This window comes from Pseudonaja textilis, chromosome 3, assembly GCF_049901715.1.
Source record: "Pseudonaja textilis isolate UNSWEBS1 chromosome 3, rPseTex1.2, whole genome shotgun sequence".
NCBI classification, from domain to species: Eukaryota; Metazoa; Chordata; class Lepidosauria; order Squamata; family Elapidae; genus Pseudonaja; species Pseudonaja textilis.
The window spans coordinates 146,137,367-146,156,343 of record NC_141992.1 but is presented as its reverse complement, the minus strand read 5'-3'; the positions used below and the strand labels follow the sequence as shown (position 1 = coordinate 146,156,343).

The following is an 18,977-nucleotide window of genomic DNA, read 5'->3' as shown; positions in this document are numbered from 1 at the left end:
TGCCATTAATAAGATTTTTTTTCTTCCTAATGAGATGCAGGGTCAAAATACATGTAATTGAATGTAAATTTTGCCTAAATTTATCAGAACAAAATAGAGCATTTAAAGTTTTAGACATGTGTTTTCTTTCTACAATAGGTAGTCTTTGAGTTATGAATGGTTCTTTAGCAACCATTTGAAGTTATGATGGACTTCTCTGGGGATATTTGCAACCTAGTTCTAATGGCCATGCACACATGACACCCGTAATCATGTGATCTCATATCAAATGCTTGGCAACTGGTTCACCTTTATGGAAGCGTGCAGCATCCCATGGTCAATGGCCATATTTTACTATGGTTTTGCTGATAAATGGCACGTACTTTTGGTTTTCAGCATAATTGTGCCCATAACAAACAATGGATTTGCTTTAAGACTGTGGCATTTGCTTTAGACCTGCTGCGAAAAATATCATAAAATCAGGGCAGTCACACAGATGACCTTCTTTATGAAGATCATAGTAAAGATGTTGGAAAATGAAGAGTATTTTTAAAAATTCTATTCATATTCCTTGTTCAGCAAATCACTGGTACCCAGATCTTCCTCGCAGTAATTTCCCAGTTATTTCAGCTTAATAGTTTAAATATGAAGGGCTTCCACAGGTCTTTCCTTACCAATTTGCTACTGTGTGTATTAACTATCAATGTTCTTTATTTTTATTCAGTTTTTAAGAAATGGTATCAAGAAGTAGAAAGGTAATGAAAATGTTTAAATCGTGGAGGCTTTATATTATATAGTTCTGAACCGCTAGGTAAATATAGGCTATTACATCGTGTTTCACCAAGCAGTCTCGCAGCAAATTGAGAAGATAATTTGTCTTTCTGATTAACTCACAGGGACATTTTCTCTTCAACTCAGTTTGCCTTAAGTGTTTAATTCTAGGATTCTAAGATATTTTCAATAGAAAAGCCCATTTAGGGGAAAGTCAATACTCTCAGAACTGCTATATATTATCGCACATTAAATTACTGTGTATTTCCTTTTAGTTTTTCTCTGGTCAGTTGTGAGAGTTGATCTAAAAAGCTCTAAAAGAAAGGAGAAAAAAGTATGGCCAAGTACCATTTTCAAATCTGTTGATCAGAAGAATAGTTCTGATATGAAATTTATCTTACTAATTGAACTTTACATTCTATGACATTTCTGATATATTAAATATGGTTTGAAAGTAACTAACAGGATCTCGCTAAAAACCTATTATAAAGCATACTGCTCCAGTTACTTTCCATATTACTTACATCACAATTCACATAAATTACCCAAGCTAATAGTTGAAACCAAGTCACCCTTGGAGGAGATTTGTAGTGAAGTATGATTTAGTCCATAGAACTCAAATATTGCTTGAAATTAAATATGTTGTGGTTTTTTAAGTCTCATTCACCACTAGTCAGCTATTAAGGCAACTCAGCCAGCTATGAGGCTTTCTACTGGCCTAATTTCTTCCTTTCTTTGTCCAATTTTTATTTTAGAGTAAGCCACAATAACTATTCATGTGAAATATTGGAAGATTTGGATGCAACAAAGGTGAAATATGAGTGCAGTGTCATTATTATAAATCTTTATTAGTGGAGGGACAGCAAAAATGTAATGAATTTGAGAAAACATGGAAATTATATACAAATTAAAGATGTTCTATATTAGTTGATATATATAACTAATGTGACATAAAACTTGAAATTTCTGTGTATATAATATGCTCATTTCCCCATATTTATTTATCAATATTTGCATTAGTATATACAGTCCAGGTATTTTAGCCTTTCAGGAATTGTGTTCTGTGCAGACATATTTTAAAACAAAGTCAGAAGTGGTTTTATCATAATTTTTGATTGCTTATCAAAGAAAATTTATAACTAGTGGTTAAAAATAAGTGAATAAAAATGCAATAAAAATTACACACACACACACACACCCCAAGTAGCAAACATCACCTTCCTTAATGTCATCCTCTCTTCATGGAAGATTAATCTTGCCCGTTCTTTCTTATCTAATCATCTTCTTGTCTTTATCCTACTTCCTTTGCATTTTTTAAATAACGGAATTCATCTTCTCTCAACCATATCTGCTATGGTTATATAGTTGAGTACAAGGAGCACACAGGTTAATGTAGATTTCCTATAGATGTATAAGTAGTTGAAAACAACTGTTTTCAGCATGCTTTATGTTAACAATCATATTGTATCTTATAAAAGGGGAGAAGTCACACATCATCAGAGGTGCTATTCAGCAGGTTCTGACCAGTTCTGGAGAACCGGTAGCGGAAATTTTGAGTAGTTCGGAGAACCAGCAAATACTATCTCTGACTGGCCCCGCCCCCATCTATTCTCTGCCTCCCTGATCGACTGGGTCTTTTTTTGTTGCCCTGTACAGGTGAATGGAGCTGGAAAGCAGGTTAGTGGGGTGGGGAGGGAATGGGATTTTGTAGTATCCTTCCCCTGGAGTGTGGTGGGTATGGAAATTTTACAGTATCCTTCCACTGCCATGCTCACCAAGCCATGCCCACAGAACTGTTAGTACATTTTTTTGAATCCCACCACTGCCCATCATCCACAACTTAAACAACAAGGCTCGGTCTTGTAGAGTATTATAAGTGTAAGGAGAAGAAACGAAGGAAGAGGGAACAGAGAAAAAGTTCTTCTATTTCTAATGCTTGCATCTTACTCAAGTGTTAAAAATCTGGTTTTGTTATCTGAGTTGTGCTTGGACAATATTTGGAATCATTACAGTAGACAAACTGAATTGTGCCAAATGCCTAAAGTTTGCAAGGCATAAGATTTGGCCATAACTTGATTTATTTATTTAATACAATCTTACTAGTTTATATATTCACACAAGGAAAATCTGTTATGTCACTTCGTATAAATAATGCAAACAGCAGAAGTGGGCAGACTTATTTATAAAATACCAGCTACCAAGGCAGCAATAAATCTTGTTTGTTTTGTACTGTATTATTGTTTTTCTTTCTTAGATTTAAAAACCTTGAAGGTCAATCAAGAGAGGATAGTTTGGGTTTTCCTAAAACACAAGTAACACTTTAGATTTTATTTATTTTTTTAAAATTATGTATTTGTTTTAATATTTAAATCATGCAAGAAGTAGAAATTTTACCTGGTAAGAATAGGGCAAGAGAACATTACTATTCCAGTATGTTCTTCATTTTTAATCCACAGCTTGATCTATAAGCAGTTACATTCCAAATCATATGCAAGTACATATTGGAGTTTATTTGCTATTGAACATTTCTGCATAGCTGACATAGGAAGTCCATCTTTGCATATTATGGATATCTGACACTTTTGCTAACTATGAATTTATCTGCAAATAAAGATACACAGCTAGTCCTTGAATTATGACTGGTCACATGATTCGTCAAGTGATAGATTTTGATAATAGCAAATACATTTGGGGACACAAGAATAAAGTGCAGAACTGGTAAAAGTAGCATCTTATGTGTTCCATAATCAATTTCATTTGGATTATTTATGTACACAACCTTGATTAGCAGAGTCATTCTTTGCATTCCACCCTGCCTTTGAATTGGTATCAATTAGCAACTATTTTATTAGAGGTAAATTCTCGGAAGTCAAGATTTTTTTAAAAAAAGTGTTCCATAAATATTAGTATAGTTGACAAAAGATGAATACAATGCATTCAAATTTCATTGGGCAGCTCAATGTTGGGTCTAAACCTATTGACAAGGTCCAGATGATGAACCCAACTGAGTCAGCACTCCAGGACAATCAGATTTCTTAAAGATCTATTGTATTGAGTACATCATTTTGGAACAGCATGAAGGCAAAACCAACTCAAACTATTTCCCGCAGTTTTAGTATAATTAAATGATAGATATTCTCCTTCCTCCTTGTCACAGGACGCATTGTCCAATTAGGTGTTTTGGCATCTCCTTGGTAACTCTTCCAGTCTCTGGCCAGCACCTCTTGAGATGACTACAGGATGATCTGTTGCTTTAGTCTGACATTCGAAGCTTTTTCCCTTCCCCCCATACTGTTTGGCAAACAGAAATGAAAAGATGGCTGCAGAAGCTTAGAGTTGACACCTATTCTTTTTTAAAGCAGACTGAACAATTCTGGTCTCTGATTTTAAAATCCTCTGGAAACAGTCTGTTCAAATCTCTGGATAAGAATGATCCAGAAAGAAGAGAGAAAAGGAGAGAAAAAGATTTGTCAACAAGAGAGAATTGTCTTGGCCCCTATTTTCTTTTGATTCAGTTCAATGGTGCTTTTTTCCGCTAATCACAGCCTCCAGCAGCTTAGCTCTGAGGGAATGCAGCCTTCAGGTGTTGCCCAGCTTGAAAAGATATGTCCATGATGTCATAAAGAGATTGTATTATATAATACAGCGATGAAGGATATGTTATGTCAAACATGTCATCAGTAGTATCTTTCCTAATAAATCAGTAATATTTTAGAATTTTGAAATGTGCTCAATGATGCAAATATTAATATTATATTACTCAAGATGGCACAAATTACTTGCCAGGGAGGAGGATGCACTGCAATTTTCTATCATCTGATACAGAATATTTATAGTACTGAGACAAAACAGAGCAGGGTGCACTCTGTTGCTAAGGTGATAAATAGCCAGCCATCAGTATGCTCTTCGTAGGGCAATATAAACAAAAGACAGGTCTCTGCCCTTAAGACCTTACAGCTTTAAAGGAACATTTAAATAAGTACTTTGAGAAGCAAAAAGAAGAGAACAAAGAAAAAGACAGAATAAATTAAGTAAAAAGAGGCAACTGTTAAAAGTTATATTAATATATGTTTATTGGAGATTAAACCATGCACCATGTCAATCTCCCTGATGATGCATTAAGGCAAATATGGAATATTACTACACTGACCTTTAGTTTTCAAGAGCCCACTTTTATCTTTTACTATTAAGACCAAAATCTTTTATATAAATAAATGCTACAATTTTAGTAGCAAGAAATGGCACTATTATATGGGATGTATTTGTTTCTGAGGGAGAATTCTATTCATCTCAAGGTAAAATTTCGTCCATTGCTTCTTCTGAAGGAAGAAAAGTTTTTTCTTTTTCTTTTGTAGTAAAAAGATCTTTTGATCTCAGATATCATGTAGGTAACGTACGAGATCAAATAGCCTATATACAGTAGCACTGAAGCTTTTAAAACTTCAAAAGCAACTTTGGAGGTTGAAGTAGTTTTTCTTATTTGAACTGAAACTCAAAAGGGATTCATGAACAGTAGTACCAATGCTTGCAGGCCTCTCAGTATGAGTTCCAAAAAGGCTTGTGGATAAGAGAGAGTGCGTATAGGTTGAGGCTGTGTACGCGAACACACACATATACGTACAGAAAGAGAGAAAATGATCTGGAGCATTGCCATGAAATACTTGGAACATAGTCCAGAATTGTGTCACCCAGAGGACAACTAGATGGCTTTGTGGAGCTCACAAATCTGAACTAACAGGAAATAGATATAACTCTTCAACTGTTGCTTCTGGCAATTCACATTTAAAACATTTGCCTGTGATTCAAGAAGTAGTTCAAAATATTAATTCTCATCAATAAGTAATCCTCCATGACCCTGTACAGTTCCCTTTTAAAACCTCCCAAACTGGTTGCCTTTACCAAAGCAGCTGGTAGTGAACCCACCTATATTGTGAAAAGTATGTACTTCTCTTGATTCAGAATTTCTCACTATCCAGGGTGGACTGGTTTTGGGGGGACTTCATTTTTTCATATCTTCCCCCATTTATTTTTACTTTTTTAAAACCAATTATCAATCTATAAGAGCTTGTATTAGGAGATGGAGCATCAATTTTTTTTGAAAATCCATCTCTATAATATATTTTGGATCACTATATATTTGATGACAAATGTATGTATACTTGATGATAAACTGAAAGGGATATATATCTACATACAGCATGTCTATATCTATCTATCATCTACCCAGGTGTGGGATGCTACCGGTTCGGCCTGGTTCTATAGAACCAGTAGCTCTGAAGAGCAGCAGGTACCGAACCAGTTCGGTGTCTGCTTCTCTGTTTGGCCCAGCTGCCCACTCAGGCTCTTGGCTGTCCTTTATTTCCTGCTTTTTCAACCTCAACTGTTTTGCACGTCACAGCTGAGGTTGAAAAAGCAGGAAAGAAGAGGAAATTGAAATGCTGCACACTCGCACACAGTGCTTGTCAGCTGTTTGGGCGGCACAGCTGAGGTTTTTTGGAAATGGTCTACACACGCACACAAAATGCACTTTTACCAGGGGTGGGGTTCTAGCTGCCGGAGAACTGGGAAATCGTGCCACTGGCTGGCCCCGCCCTGCCTCGCCCAGTCACACCTGGCATGCGCGCCATCAAACTTTCATGCTAAAGTTAATATTTTTCCTTTTTTTCCGACCATCAGCTGTTCTACTGTGCTGGGAGATTTAAATTAGCTAGAAAGCAGGAAAACATTGGATTTCTTGCTTTCTAGCTAATCTTTAGATCTTCAGCTCTGCTTTTAAGCAGAGGCGAACCTTCCTTAGGACTGAAGCTTCTATTATTCAGTGCAGACACAGGTAGCCGATGGCAGAAAGATAGATCTCTGAATGAATCTGTCATTCTGTGAGCCACTCAATCTGCCTGCCTGATTTTAGGTAAAAGTTGCTCTTTTTTAATAAAAAAATTCAATATTTACATACATGGTATGTTGTGAGTTAATTTGTGAGTTTGCTTGCTAGCCTGCTTTGCCTAATTTTGGGTAAAACTTGCTCTTTTTTTATAAAAAAATCAATATTTACATAAATATTTATAATATTTACATACAAGCCATGCCAGAGCAAACCACACCCAGCCAGTCACATTATCACCAAGCCACACCCACAAATTAGGCCACACCCACAGAACCAGTTGTTAAGAAATTTGAATCCCACCCTTACATCTATCTATCTATCTGTCTGTCTGCCTGCCTGCCTGCCTGCCTGCCTATCTATCTATCTATCTATCTATCTATCTATCTATCTATCTATCTATCTATCTATCTATCTATCTATCATGCATATTCATTATAAAACCCCAAACTTGACGTGATATAAATAATCTTGATTTTCCCCAAATAGAACGTGAAGTTAGATAATGTAGATCAGGGAACAATAATTTTCATTCTAGAACCATGAAGGTAAACCAATCAGCCAATGTGCTGAAAACTGCATAAATAAAAGATTTGGAGGAAAAATATGTTTTAAAGTCATATTGGAAATAAGGAAACAACATGTAAACATGCTTTTTGTGGTCTCATACAGTATGTCCACACAAATATCCACAGAACTGATGTCATCAGTGAAGTAAAGAACAATCTGTTAGACTCACTTCAGCAGAGTCTATGAACAACAGGGAAAATATGCTACCCAACAAAACTTTACAAACTGAAAATTTTACAAACTGAAAATTCAGAATTACAGCTATATCTGTATTGCACATGCATAGTCCACATTGTTCCAAATGGAAGCACAAGAGAAGATACAGGGATTATAGTTTATCTCATTTAGTTTTACTTTGCCTATAGCAAAGAAGAAGTGTTATCTACCAGGAAAGTAGATAATTTTTATGTCCCACATGTTTTTCCCAGTTTCTGAAAATGAAATTTACTGACATATCCCAAGTCCCAGTTATTAGCAGCATGGATAGAATCTGTTGTGGGGTCTGTTGGCTGATATATTGTCATAATCTCTGAATGAGGATTTTTCTTTTTAAATGAGCAAGCCAGTCACAGAATATTAAAATACCTGAAACATAAAATGAAACTTTTAGAAAGAGTATTTTATTCTGACCTTGGAATCCTCAAAATTCCTGTCCAATGCATCTAATTTACTCTGGAATAGTTGTCTGTGATTTATAGGAATTCATAAATGAGGCTTTCTTCTGAAAAGAAATTGACCAAATGTAAAATATACAATAATTCTAAATATTGTTACCCTGATAGACTTCCCAAAATATGCTTAACAGGTCAGATAAGCATGGCCCAGCCCAACTCTTGGCTCAGCCAACTTTCCAAAGTTATTTCACAACATGGGTTTTCTATGCAGCACTTACTCTCAATGGCTTCCCAAGCAAGGGAAATTTTTAAACAGAAAGTCCTAGATATTAGTGTTCACCATGGAATTATTGGCTAAAAATAGATCCCTAGGTTGGCTGCCTAAGAATAAAACAGTTTTTCAAAATGAAAATGCCTGTCATTGAGTCAAGACACAATTTTAAGAAGAGCCTATTGTAGTGCAAGATTGGAGTTGTTGGACTCCCGTGGTTAAATACGAGCACTTCTACCACTTGCCATATAACAAGAGAACCTCCATAACTAGCCATTGTAAATATTTCTCATATTTTGTTCAAGTGTCAATTATATGCTCCCATTAGTCTTAAATACTTATCCTCCCTATTGGAAAGAACAGCCAGGAACTAGGTATTCAGTCCACAGATTGTCATATTTACTCAAATGTACATACTGTATATAGAAGTGCTAAGTTTATAACTAAGGCAGTGGTTCTCAGAATCCTGTACACTGCATTACAGTACCCTGTAAGGGAACTTTATTTATTTGATTATGACACATTGTATTAACACACATGTATTTTATAATAGTGTCCTCCTACCTTATTCCAGAAATAGACTATATGCTGTATTTTATTGTTATTTTATTTTATTGATAGGGTCACAAGACTAATCAGTTACTTACTACTACTTCTAAACATTGTTTAAATGAATGTCATGTCTTCGTGTATTGATATATAGTATTTTAATTGGTGCATGTGCACCAATCGTGCCTACTGTCCCTGTCCCATTGTTTTTTATTTTTCTTATAAGTATCTATCTCATGTATTCAAAATTATATTTATTCTTATACCTGTATCTTGTAAGCAATTGACAAATCAAATAAATACTAAAATATTAAATATTTTAAAAATTAGGGTTATAAGGCAGCATGGTTGTGAGATGCAGACCATATAGCCCCTATAAATTCTTTTCAGTCCCATCCCTGATGTCCTTTAATCTTTGTACAATGGCTGCAGTAGAAAGACCATGTGAGAATTAATGCTGTTTTTGGAATCATTACCTCCTAATGACATTGCTGCTTGCAAGCCCATGAACTTTACACAGAATGCTGCCTTTTACAGCTGCTGTAATAAGTCAGTTTTACTCCACCATACTCACAAATCCAGTCTGGCTTGGACAAAATCTACAATTCACTTTTTTTTTTCCTTTTCAGTGAAAAGGTATCGGGGTCTCTTTCACAGATATGGAAACTGTAAAGTTTAGTTGAAATTTTAGAACTAATCCTATAATGATAGATTTATCTGAAATATATTGCAAAGTTTATAAGAGTCTTACAATAATGGAAAGGTGGAATCAGTTTTCACAGTTCTCTCTCTCTCCCTCCCCCTCTCCCTCCCTCCCTCCCTCCCTCCCTGGTACCTCAAAAAAATCTAGTGGAAGGAGTTGTCTTTTGATACTTTTATATTAATTAAAAGCTCAAGAGTACTGCAGCCATTCTAAGATTTTAAAGAATACAAGGAGGTTGATTCGCTTCTGTAGTAGTTGAATTATTGGAGGCCAAGTCATTTTTTTCATTTATTAACTTTCTACATTGCCTATCACACTTAAGTGACTTTTAATGGTTTACAGCAACAAAATAAAACAATAAAAACAATGAATAAAAACACAGATTAAAACTGAGTTAAGAACAAACTTTAAACTTGTAAGATAAAAGTGCAATTCAGAGTTAAAATTAAAAGACTAAAAAATTGACAAGTCACCAACTATCTCCAAGGTTGCATCATACGCCTAGATCTCCATGCTATTTGGCAGTGCCATGTCTTTACATTCTTCTGGGAAACCAGAAGGATGGAGGCTCACCTCATTTCTGGGAATAAGATGTTCCAGAGGGTGGGGACAATAGCAAAGAATGAAATTCAGTCAGGTTCACCTTCAAATCTTATATCTTATGAACAAATCCAATCAGTTTTCCTTAGAACCATATGCATGATTGACATATTCCTGAGGCTGGTAGGCAGCTTCCTAAACATTGAAACTCAGATCTGGTCAGAGTCACTTTAAAGTACAGAAGATTGCTTCTTCTCTTGTTAATGGATACCTATAAAGACAAATGGCAATTAGTTTGTGAACAAAATCTTATTACTTCTGGCTTCTCACTAGAATGTCTAAACCAAATGAGGTATGAGGATGCCATGACAGTGTCCTTAAAGAAAGGACAGAATATGTAACACATGACCCACACCTCTCTTGCTTTTGATGGCAGGTACTAATGATGCCATAACCAGTGATTTATAAAATTGTTTTTAAAAAAGATGGACTTTCCAAAGGCCTGCATTAACATTTTCCCTCTGCATTATAGGAGATAAAATAGATGAATATTTCATATCTAGAAAAATATTGCCTGGGGGAAAGGGAGAAATAGAATCAGTGGGTCATATTCTTCTAAACTGCCCCTTCAAAGATCAAGTCAGACACTGAAGGATAATCCACTTATTAAAGGCTTTAAGGGCAGTCCATATAATTTTAATTTCGCCTTCTACCTGGAGCATGCATGCTGAAGTCATTTCTATAAACATCTAAGGATCTGGCCACCTCAGTTTATATCATCTGCAGTTTCTCTTGTCATCTACAAAGGGAGTGCTATATGGAGCATGTACAGTAATTGAAATGTGTGCCAATGAAGGTATGAAAGACTTCATCAGAGCTTCAAAATTAGGCAGGGCCTAACTGGCACACCAGACATGCTGTTTCAGCAGGAGCCATAAATCCAGGAGGACACTCAAGTTTCAGACCTCGTCTTGAAGATAGAGAGTAACTCCTTCTAGACAATCACTACATATCAATGAACCATGATGTCTCTGAACTCCAGTAACTCCATCTTTCTGGGATTCATCATTCTCTTGTTTTGGCCCTACCCAAACTTACCACCTCCAAATCCTAGGTCAGAATTTTCATAGTATTGCTATTATGGCCCAAGATATTGGGTGTAATTAAGTATTGATCAGCATATAAATGCTACCTTACAGCAAAACAAAATGATAGATAATGTCTCTCCCATTGATTTTATAGACATAGCAGTAGGGAGAAGTTCCCTGAGGATGGATTCCAGCACGAGTTCTAAAGCTTGGAAGACAAAACCTCTAGTCCTGGTGACTGATCATATTGGATCCTGGAGTAGGGAAAGAATTAAGCCCTGAGATATCCATATTGGAGGAATCATGGGCTTGATACTCATCCCCCATTACTATCAACTGAATCTATCTGCTATGGCAGGAACATGACCATTGTAATTTGGTATTCCTACCTCCCCAAATCCATATATTGTAGTCAATGATATAGAAAACTATTGGTATGTTAGTTTCAGCAGGGATTCACTCCCACTTTCTAGCTCCTGATGAAGTTCATGTACCAGTCCTATGCAGAGGTCTGAATCCATGCTGAAAAGGAATCCTATAGTATATCATTCTCTGATGCTGATTTCTCATCACCTTCTCCAAAATCTTCCCCAGAAAGGAAAAGTTGGGTATTGGTCAAAGGTTGTCAAGATAAAGCTTCTTCAGAAGACAATGCATTACCACATCTTTCAGGATTAATGTCACTGCATCTTTTCTGAAAGAAACATTCATAACCTTTTGACTCCAGCTATTCATTGTCCTCCTAGTCACCAAAAGTAGCTAGGAAAAGCATAGATCTCAACAATAGGTCACACAGCTCACACTATAAATAACCTTTTCTACTAATTGCACAAGCTGTCTGATGGAAATATTGTCCCACTTTCCTTCTTAATTGATCACTGTAGCTTTTGCATCATGTAATTTTCATTTACCTTCAGTCACTACTTTGTTTGATTAACATGCTCCTTGTTACTTGTTACCAACAAATCTGTCAACTAAAATCCATCTGCCCCCTATTTCTGCAAGACAATAAATATGTAGAGAGCAAATCTTTGTGCATAGATCACAATTTATCTTAGGAGCTAGTTATACCAATGTTCTTAGTACATTTTCTTGGAGCAGATAGGGAGTTTATAGTATTATGGAGATCCCTACCCTCAAATTCCCATCCCTTGAATGATATCTGCAATTTTGCTCACTGGCAGCTATTAAAGCAGCTAAATATATGGGTAGTTAATGGCTCTATTTCTTGGGTTAAAAAACAGATCACATTTCTGAACAGGTTTGAAAGTAACTATGAGTAGAAGAGCAAATTCTCTTGTTTGCCTGCCAGGTTGCCTCTTGAAATGCAACTACAGTACCAAGTATGCTGCTACAAAGAGGAAGTACAATTATTGTTATTATAGTTCATCACACAGTCAGCCAAATGTTTAAACTGGATTTGGCACTTTATCCATCTATCAAATTCTTCCTAAGGATCTGAAAAGCAGACATTTGATGGTGTTAAAGGTATCATCACTGTTCCATGTAAAGTTGCCTTTTGCAATCGACTGATGGTGATTTTGTCAGTGCTCAAGTGGCACTCCAGATGTTTTGGGATTGTACCAATGTGCCTACTACTGTTGCTACTACTTTAGCTTTCTTTTGCCATAGTTCTACTTCCATTTGCTGATATATATATATTTTACTCGAGTTCTTTCTCTTCTCTTCTGCTGCCTCCAGTACTACCATATTCACTATCCAGACTTTTTCTTTTTTGGTCTTTCTTATGTTTCAATTCTAAAGTCCCAGAACCCTTTAGCTGCTTCATTTTTTATTACTTTTTTCATTGGTACTCCCACCAGTTCTTGCTTAGAGGCAAGTGGTATTTCTTGTGGGTGTTTCAATGCACCATTGTTGCTGTTTTTTCATGTCATTGTTTGTAATCAGCCTGTGTGGTCTTTTTATAGCAGCCAACTAGGTGGCCCACTGTTTCTTCAACTTCTTTGTAAAGGCAGCATTTTCTTTTTTCTTTCTTTCTTTCTTTCTTTCTTTCTTTCTTTCTTTCTTTCTTTCTTTCTTTCTTTCTTTCTTTCTTTCTTTCTGTCTGTCTGTCTGTCTGTCTGTCTGTCTTCTCGATCCTTGCTTTATATGCACTTGTTCTTAAGGCTTGTTCTTGTTCTCAATAAGCCTTCCTGGTATACTAGTCTCAGGGGATCTTATTTATTGTCCTTCAGATAGTCTTCCAATATTTTTTATTCTTTTCTTCAACTGTTTGGGGTACTTGCAACATTCCACATCCACCTGTGCTCCTTTGTAAGTAGAGTCCATCCACATTGCTGTGTGGAGGAAGGGCATGATTCATTTTGATTATTTTTCTGATCTTCCTATGGAAGGCTTTTAGTTCTGTTTGACTCCAGTCCACTATTCCAGCTATACATATAATAACTGGATTTGCCCAGATATTAATTGCTTTATATTTCCTCTGCTGAGTTTGGGATGATGATGATGATGATATTCTGCCTTTTTATATATTTTGAACAGTTCAAGGCAGCAAAAATACCTAATATTCTTGCCTTGTATTTACCTCACAATAACAACAAAGTGACTATGGGTTGGGCCAAGACTGTGAACTGGCTCAAATTCACTAATCAGCTTCTGATGTCAAAGGAAGGCCTAAAACTCACAGTCTCCAGGTTTCTAGGCCAGGATTAGCACTATAGCAAATTGGCTTTTTTTGAAAATTTAAGGAACAATATGTATTGATTTGTTGATTTTCATCAAACTTTGTCAGCACTAGAGAGCACAATAAAATATAATTGATTGTGAGTTAAGTATATCAGTTTAACAAGTTGATTTTGTGATAATGTTAGCTTGAAACACATATGGCAGATTACTGAAAAACATGCTATGGTGTATTTTCTTTGTCTTTGCAGCTTCAGACCAGTTTGACTGAACCAATGACGTTACCTAAGTCAATCTCACTTCCTCGTAGTGCATACTGGCATCACATCACTCGGCAGAACAGTGTGGGAGAAATATATAGTTTACAAGGTAAGATGCTTGAACAGTGAAATGGTATGTCTTTTAGGTTCCCCTCATAAATTGCTTTCATCTGCACTGATTATTTTCTTACCATTTAATTCCTAGGGCAGATTTGTTTGTAACTCTGGATAAAAGATGGCTACTAGGAAATTATTTTTCTGTAAATGTACACCTCAGATAAGACAATGTTTTATTTTGACAAAGAAGAAATCTCAGTTGGTTTTTGATCAAAAACATCCAGAAAATAATGCTGTTTGTGTTTGAAAAATGAGAGAAATATAGGCAGATATGCAGCTTCTTCTACATATCTGTATGTGTCTTCATTCACCCATGCCAGATAAAGGTCAAAATTATAAGTTGGACTGGACATAAGGTCCAGTTTAATTACTGAAATTATTATAATTTTATGTCTGCCTGTGCTCTCCTCCACTCTTCTGGTTACTTTGATATTATCTTTTGCCTTTATCATCCTATCGGTCTATTATCTGAGTTCACAGAACCACACATGTGTGATTACGAACTTACCAACTTACCAACCAACAATAAAAAATATTATAGTTGATAACACCTCCAAACAATATACTTACGGTATACTGTCCATGGTATATTAATAAGTGAGAATGTTTATATGTATATAAATCGAAGTACAGAGATTGAGAGTTAATATATTGTTAATTCTCATTTGAGATGGCTTTTTGCTGATGTCTTGTAGTAAAAAAAAATGAAATTACAGTGTTTCAAGAGAGTGATGGACTGTCAGAAGCAATGTCTTTAGGTCAGATTCTCTTCCCGTACAGAACTACACAGTCTTAAATCATCAGAGACATTCATAATTTGATGAAATAAAAACAAACCATGAAGAATTAAATGCTTAAATGGTCAATTAAATGCTTAAATGGTCATAAGTCACTTTTTTCAGTGCCATTGTAACTTCGAATGGTCACTAAGTAAGCTGTTATATGTTGAGGACTACCCATAATCCATTAAATGCAGATACGATTCTTAAGCCTGGTTGTTAAGAAACATCAAGAAAAAAAACTCTTAAAATAATTATCAATCAATGCAATTATTTGGTGGAAATTATATTATTGTATTCTTGGCAGTTGCTAATTAATAAAACTCTTTCCAAATTCTATCTAGTGTGTTTCCTAAAAAACCTAGTTGATAGCAATGATTAACAACTCAACACTGAACTGAAATCATTGATCTAAGAGATAGTGGAAAAAATCCTGAATGCACTTAGTGACTGCAGTTAGAACCAGCAACTCAGTTGCTAAGCAATTTGCTTGAAAAGTGAAATATCATACAATTGCATCCAACTTACAACATCAGTTCCAGCTGTGGTTTTAAAGCCTGATGTCAACTGTGATTGTTAAGCATGGTATTAAGTGGCTCAACTTGCAACTTTTTGCCAGCTTCCTGCTTGACCTTGCCTGTCTCTAGTTGACTGTGAAGATCACAAATGGTGATCATGTGACCATAGCATCCTGTGACAGTTGTAAGTACTCACTAGTTACCAGATGTCCAAATATTGATCACATACCTGTGGGGTTGTTGCAACAACTACAAGATCAGAAATCTTTTTTTCCAGTACTGTTGTGCTTTTGGCTGCTGATTTGAGCAGTCAGTAAATGCAGAGTACTGCATTGATGAATGATGGGGCTCTTGCTGCTCTCTTATATATTTCTTGTCTTATATATATCTTATATATTAGCACATTGTTCATTAAAATCTGAAATAAATAGTCAGATGGGGAAAAAATTCAAAACTATAATCTGGAAATTATGTGCATGATTCTTACAGGTGTTTTCAAATGGTGTTCAGACTTTTTAAAAAGTTTTGATTTAGTTTTTAATGGTATGTATCATGAGGACACAGTGGCTCAGTGGCTAAGATGCTGAGCTTGTCGATCAGAAAGATTGGCAGTTTGGCAGTTTGAATCCCTAGTGCCGCATAACAGAATGAGCTCCCGTTACTTGCCCCAGCTTCTGCCAACCTAGCAGTTTGAAAGCATGTAAAAAAAATGCAAGTAGAAAAATAGGGATCACCTTTGGTGGGAAGATAATAGCTCTCTGTGCATCTTTGGCGTTTAGTCATGCTGGCCACATGACCATGAAATCGTCATCAGGCAGCCTCTTTGGCTTAGAAACTGAGATGAGCACCTCCCCCTAGAGTCAGGAATGACTAGCATGTATGTGCAAAGGGAACCTTTATCATTGTTCAGTGCTTAAGATAGTATTACCATTCTAGTTATTAATTTATTGCTGTATGTTTCAAAAGTAATTAAGAACAAATACTCTTAATATTTTACCAATACACATAAGGTATTTTACCATTGAGGAACAAAAAAGACAATTATTATTTCATTCAAAACAAAATACACAGAGATTAGCAGCAAAATAAAATGCATTGCCCATTAAAAGAATTTTTCTGAGTCATTCTACTCAGCTGGTTTTTTTATGGAGTTTTTTAGGTTAATCCTGCAGGCATTTCCTTTGTGCCCATGTAACTATCTGCAAATTAAAGTATGTTAAAAGAAATTGCTGGGGCATTCATCATTTTGGCATATCCACAGTTACGTTCATATTTAAATAAGTCTCCTAAGTGTATTCTTTCATCTCACTATGAACTGAAACAATGAAAAGAATATAAAATATATTGCACTATGGCTTCGTTTAGAAGGCAAGATGAACCACAGCTTACCATGATAGTAATAAACTACAGTGAACCTCTGCATACAGATGTATGCAATGGCATACATTGTGCTGCCTTCAATAGTGATCATATTGTGCCCAGGATAAATTAAGAAATGTGTTTTTTTTTCCCCTTCCAATCATTTGCCAGCAAGAAAAAGAACATCAATAGTTACATTTACAAGTGTTGGGACAAGGATAGGCAAATATAGGAAGATGTTAAGAATAGCACATATAGTCCCTATCAAGTTGCCTAAGTAACATGGTTCATATGCTTCTTGCCTGTTTCATGTCACATCCTCTTCTGAAAGTGTGCTAAATTGTGTCCAAAAATAGCCTGGTTGGCAAGTCACAGGCTGAAATGGGAAGGGGTAAGCAATTATAGGCCACATTGTAAGAGAACAGCAATGCTGTTGAGAAGCCATAGCCAATAGTACCCAGATATAGTAGCAATCATTTTATAAGCACATGATGTAATTTACTATGTTTTGTTACATAATTTAATATGCAGTACATATATAGAATGAAATAATGGCTACAGTCAATATAACTGATGTGATAGGAAGAGGTAGAGTCAAAATGGCTAGGTAGGAGTTAGCCAGACTGGCATAGGAATAGTCATATAACAAAACTTTTGAAAAAAATATGCCCTGTAAAACTTGTGGTGTATTAATTGAGGCCAAATCAACATTGCACACTAGGTAAAAGTCACCTTTCCTTTCCTGTTCAAATCAGAATTCTGTCCAGAACAGGACTAGTGGCCTCTCAAGACAGTGTTACAGGTAGTCCTCAATTAATAACTAGTCACTTAGTGACTGTTCAAAGGTAAAACAGGCCTCTCCAGAGGCCTCTCCGTGACCCTTTTTGAAGTTCTGACACCTGCACCTTCCCATAGTCATGTGATTACATTCTGGGTGCTTGGCAGCCAGCTTATATTTATAGCCATGTGCAGCCTCACATAGTCGCATGATTGCAACTTTCAGCATTTGTTGTCCATTTCCAGCATTTACTTCAACTTTCTGGCAAAAGACCCTCATTTGGGAAAAGAGACTTGCTTGACTATCGTGATGTTTTCTTAACAACCCCAGCATTTGCATAACGACCAACACAAAAAATTGACTATGGACAAAAGTGCCACAACCCATGATCATAATTTCAAGCTCAGTTACAGTCATAAGCCAAATTCTACCTGTAAAACCATGTTTAAAAAAACATTTCTGGTACTCTTTCAAACACGTGGTAAATCTCTTTGTATAAGGAGCTCACAAGACCAACTACCACTCTGGAAAGTTCTGTTCCGAAATAATTCAGGCAGTTGTTTCTGCAAAATTTCTTGATATCTAGAAATATATCTAATATTTCTGTAGGTTATGAAAGGGTAAGAGCCAGTGGATGGAACAGAAGAGACTCAACCACTATAGTCTAAAGTGGATAATGTCAACCACACTGTCAATTTAGCATCCTAAACTGTAGTCATGGCAGAAAGTATGTTAGGAGAATAGACAGAACTATTAAACTGGAACCGTTATATGTCTTTAAATTTCCTGAACTGTAGGTTAGGGATGAAACAGGTAATGGCATTGATTCCTTCTGTCATTCATTCATTTGCAATTCGTATCTGCCGTAGATGGTAGAATGTTATGTTCTCCTTGTATTTCCATATTTGCTTTAATAAAGAACCTTATTTGGGGGGGGGGATGGAAACCAAATAAAAAATAAACTTACTAACAATATCAGGAAAACCCCATGGAAATTGTTGAGTGTTCATGGTCCCTTTCTCAATAGCATCTCACAGCATGATGTTGTCCTAAACCTTCGTTTGCTACCATCCAAAAAAAAAAAAAAAAATTCCAGAGAGCCAGCACATGCTGTTGCATTAAAAGCCAACAATATAACATAATATTCTTGGACAGCGGGAGACCATTATCTCTCTGAAAACATTTTTTTTTTCAGTTTTGTATCACTTCATTTACTGATGCTAATAGCCAACTAAAAATTATTCCTTCCCTGTTGTAGCTTTAATAAAAATCTTTTGATCTTTTGCAGTCATGCATTTCTGTATATACATTCTGTTAAAAGAAAACTTACAGCTTCCATATAATAAACAAGATCTCCAAATGGGCTGTTAACTTGGTTTTAAGTGGGGTTTTTTTTAAAAAAAAAAAGATAAAGGAGCAAAAAGAAACAAAAGATTCATTTATCCTTCTAATTGCCAGAAAGATTTTTTTTTTTTTGAGAAGTTACACTCTGCCTTTCTTTTCCTCCAAACACTCTTTCGAGTGTTTTTGTGGTTTTGCAATCTACTTTTTCCTTTT

At 35.8% G+C, this 18,977-nt stretch overlaps 1 protein-coding gene across 3 annotated transcripts in view; it reads left to right on the top strand.

The window, feature by feature from the left end:
• DOK6 (docking protein 6) overlaps nt 1-18,977 on the top strand; it is a 229,426-nt gene that overhangs the window by 180,949 nt on the left and 29,500 nt on the right. For all 3 annotated transcript variants that reach the window (XM_087931024.1, XM_087931022.1, XM_026699162.2), the window contains exon 7: nt 13,861-13,978. In XM_087931024.1, the coding sequence (XP_087787150.1) occupies nt 13,861-13,978 (118 nt within the window). The remainder of the gene's footprint in view (nt 1-13,860; nt 13,979-18,977) is intronic.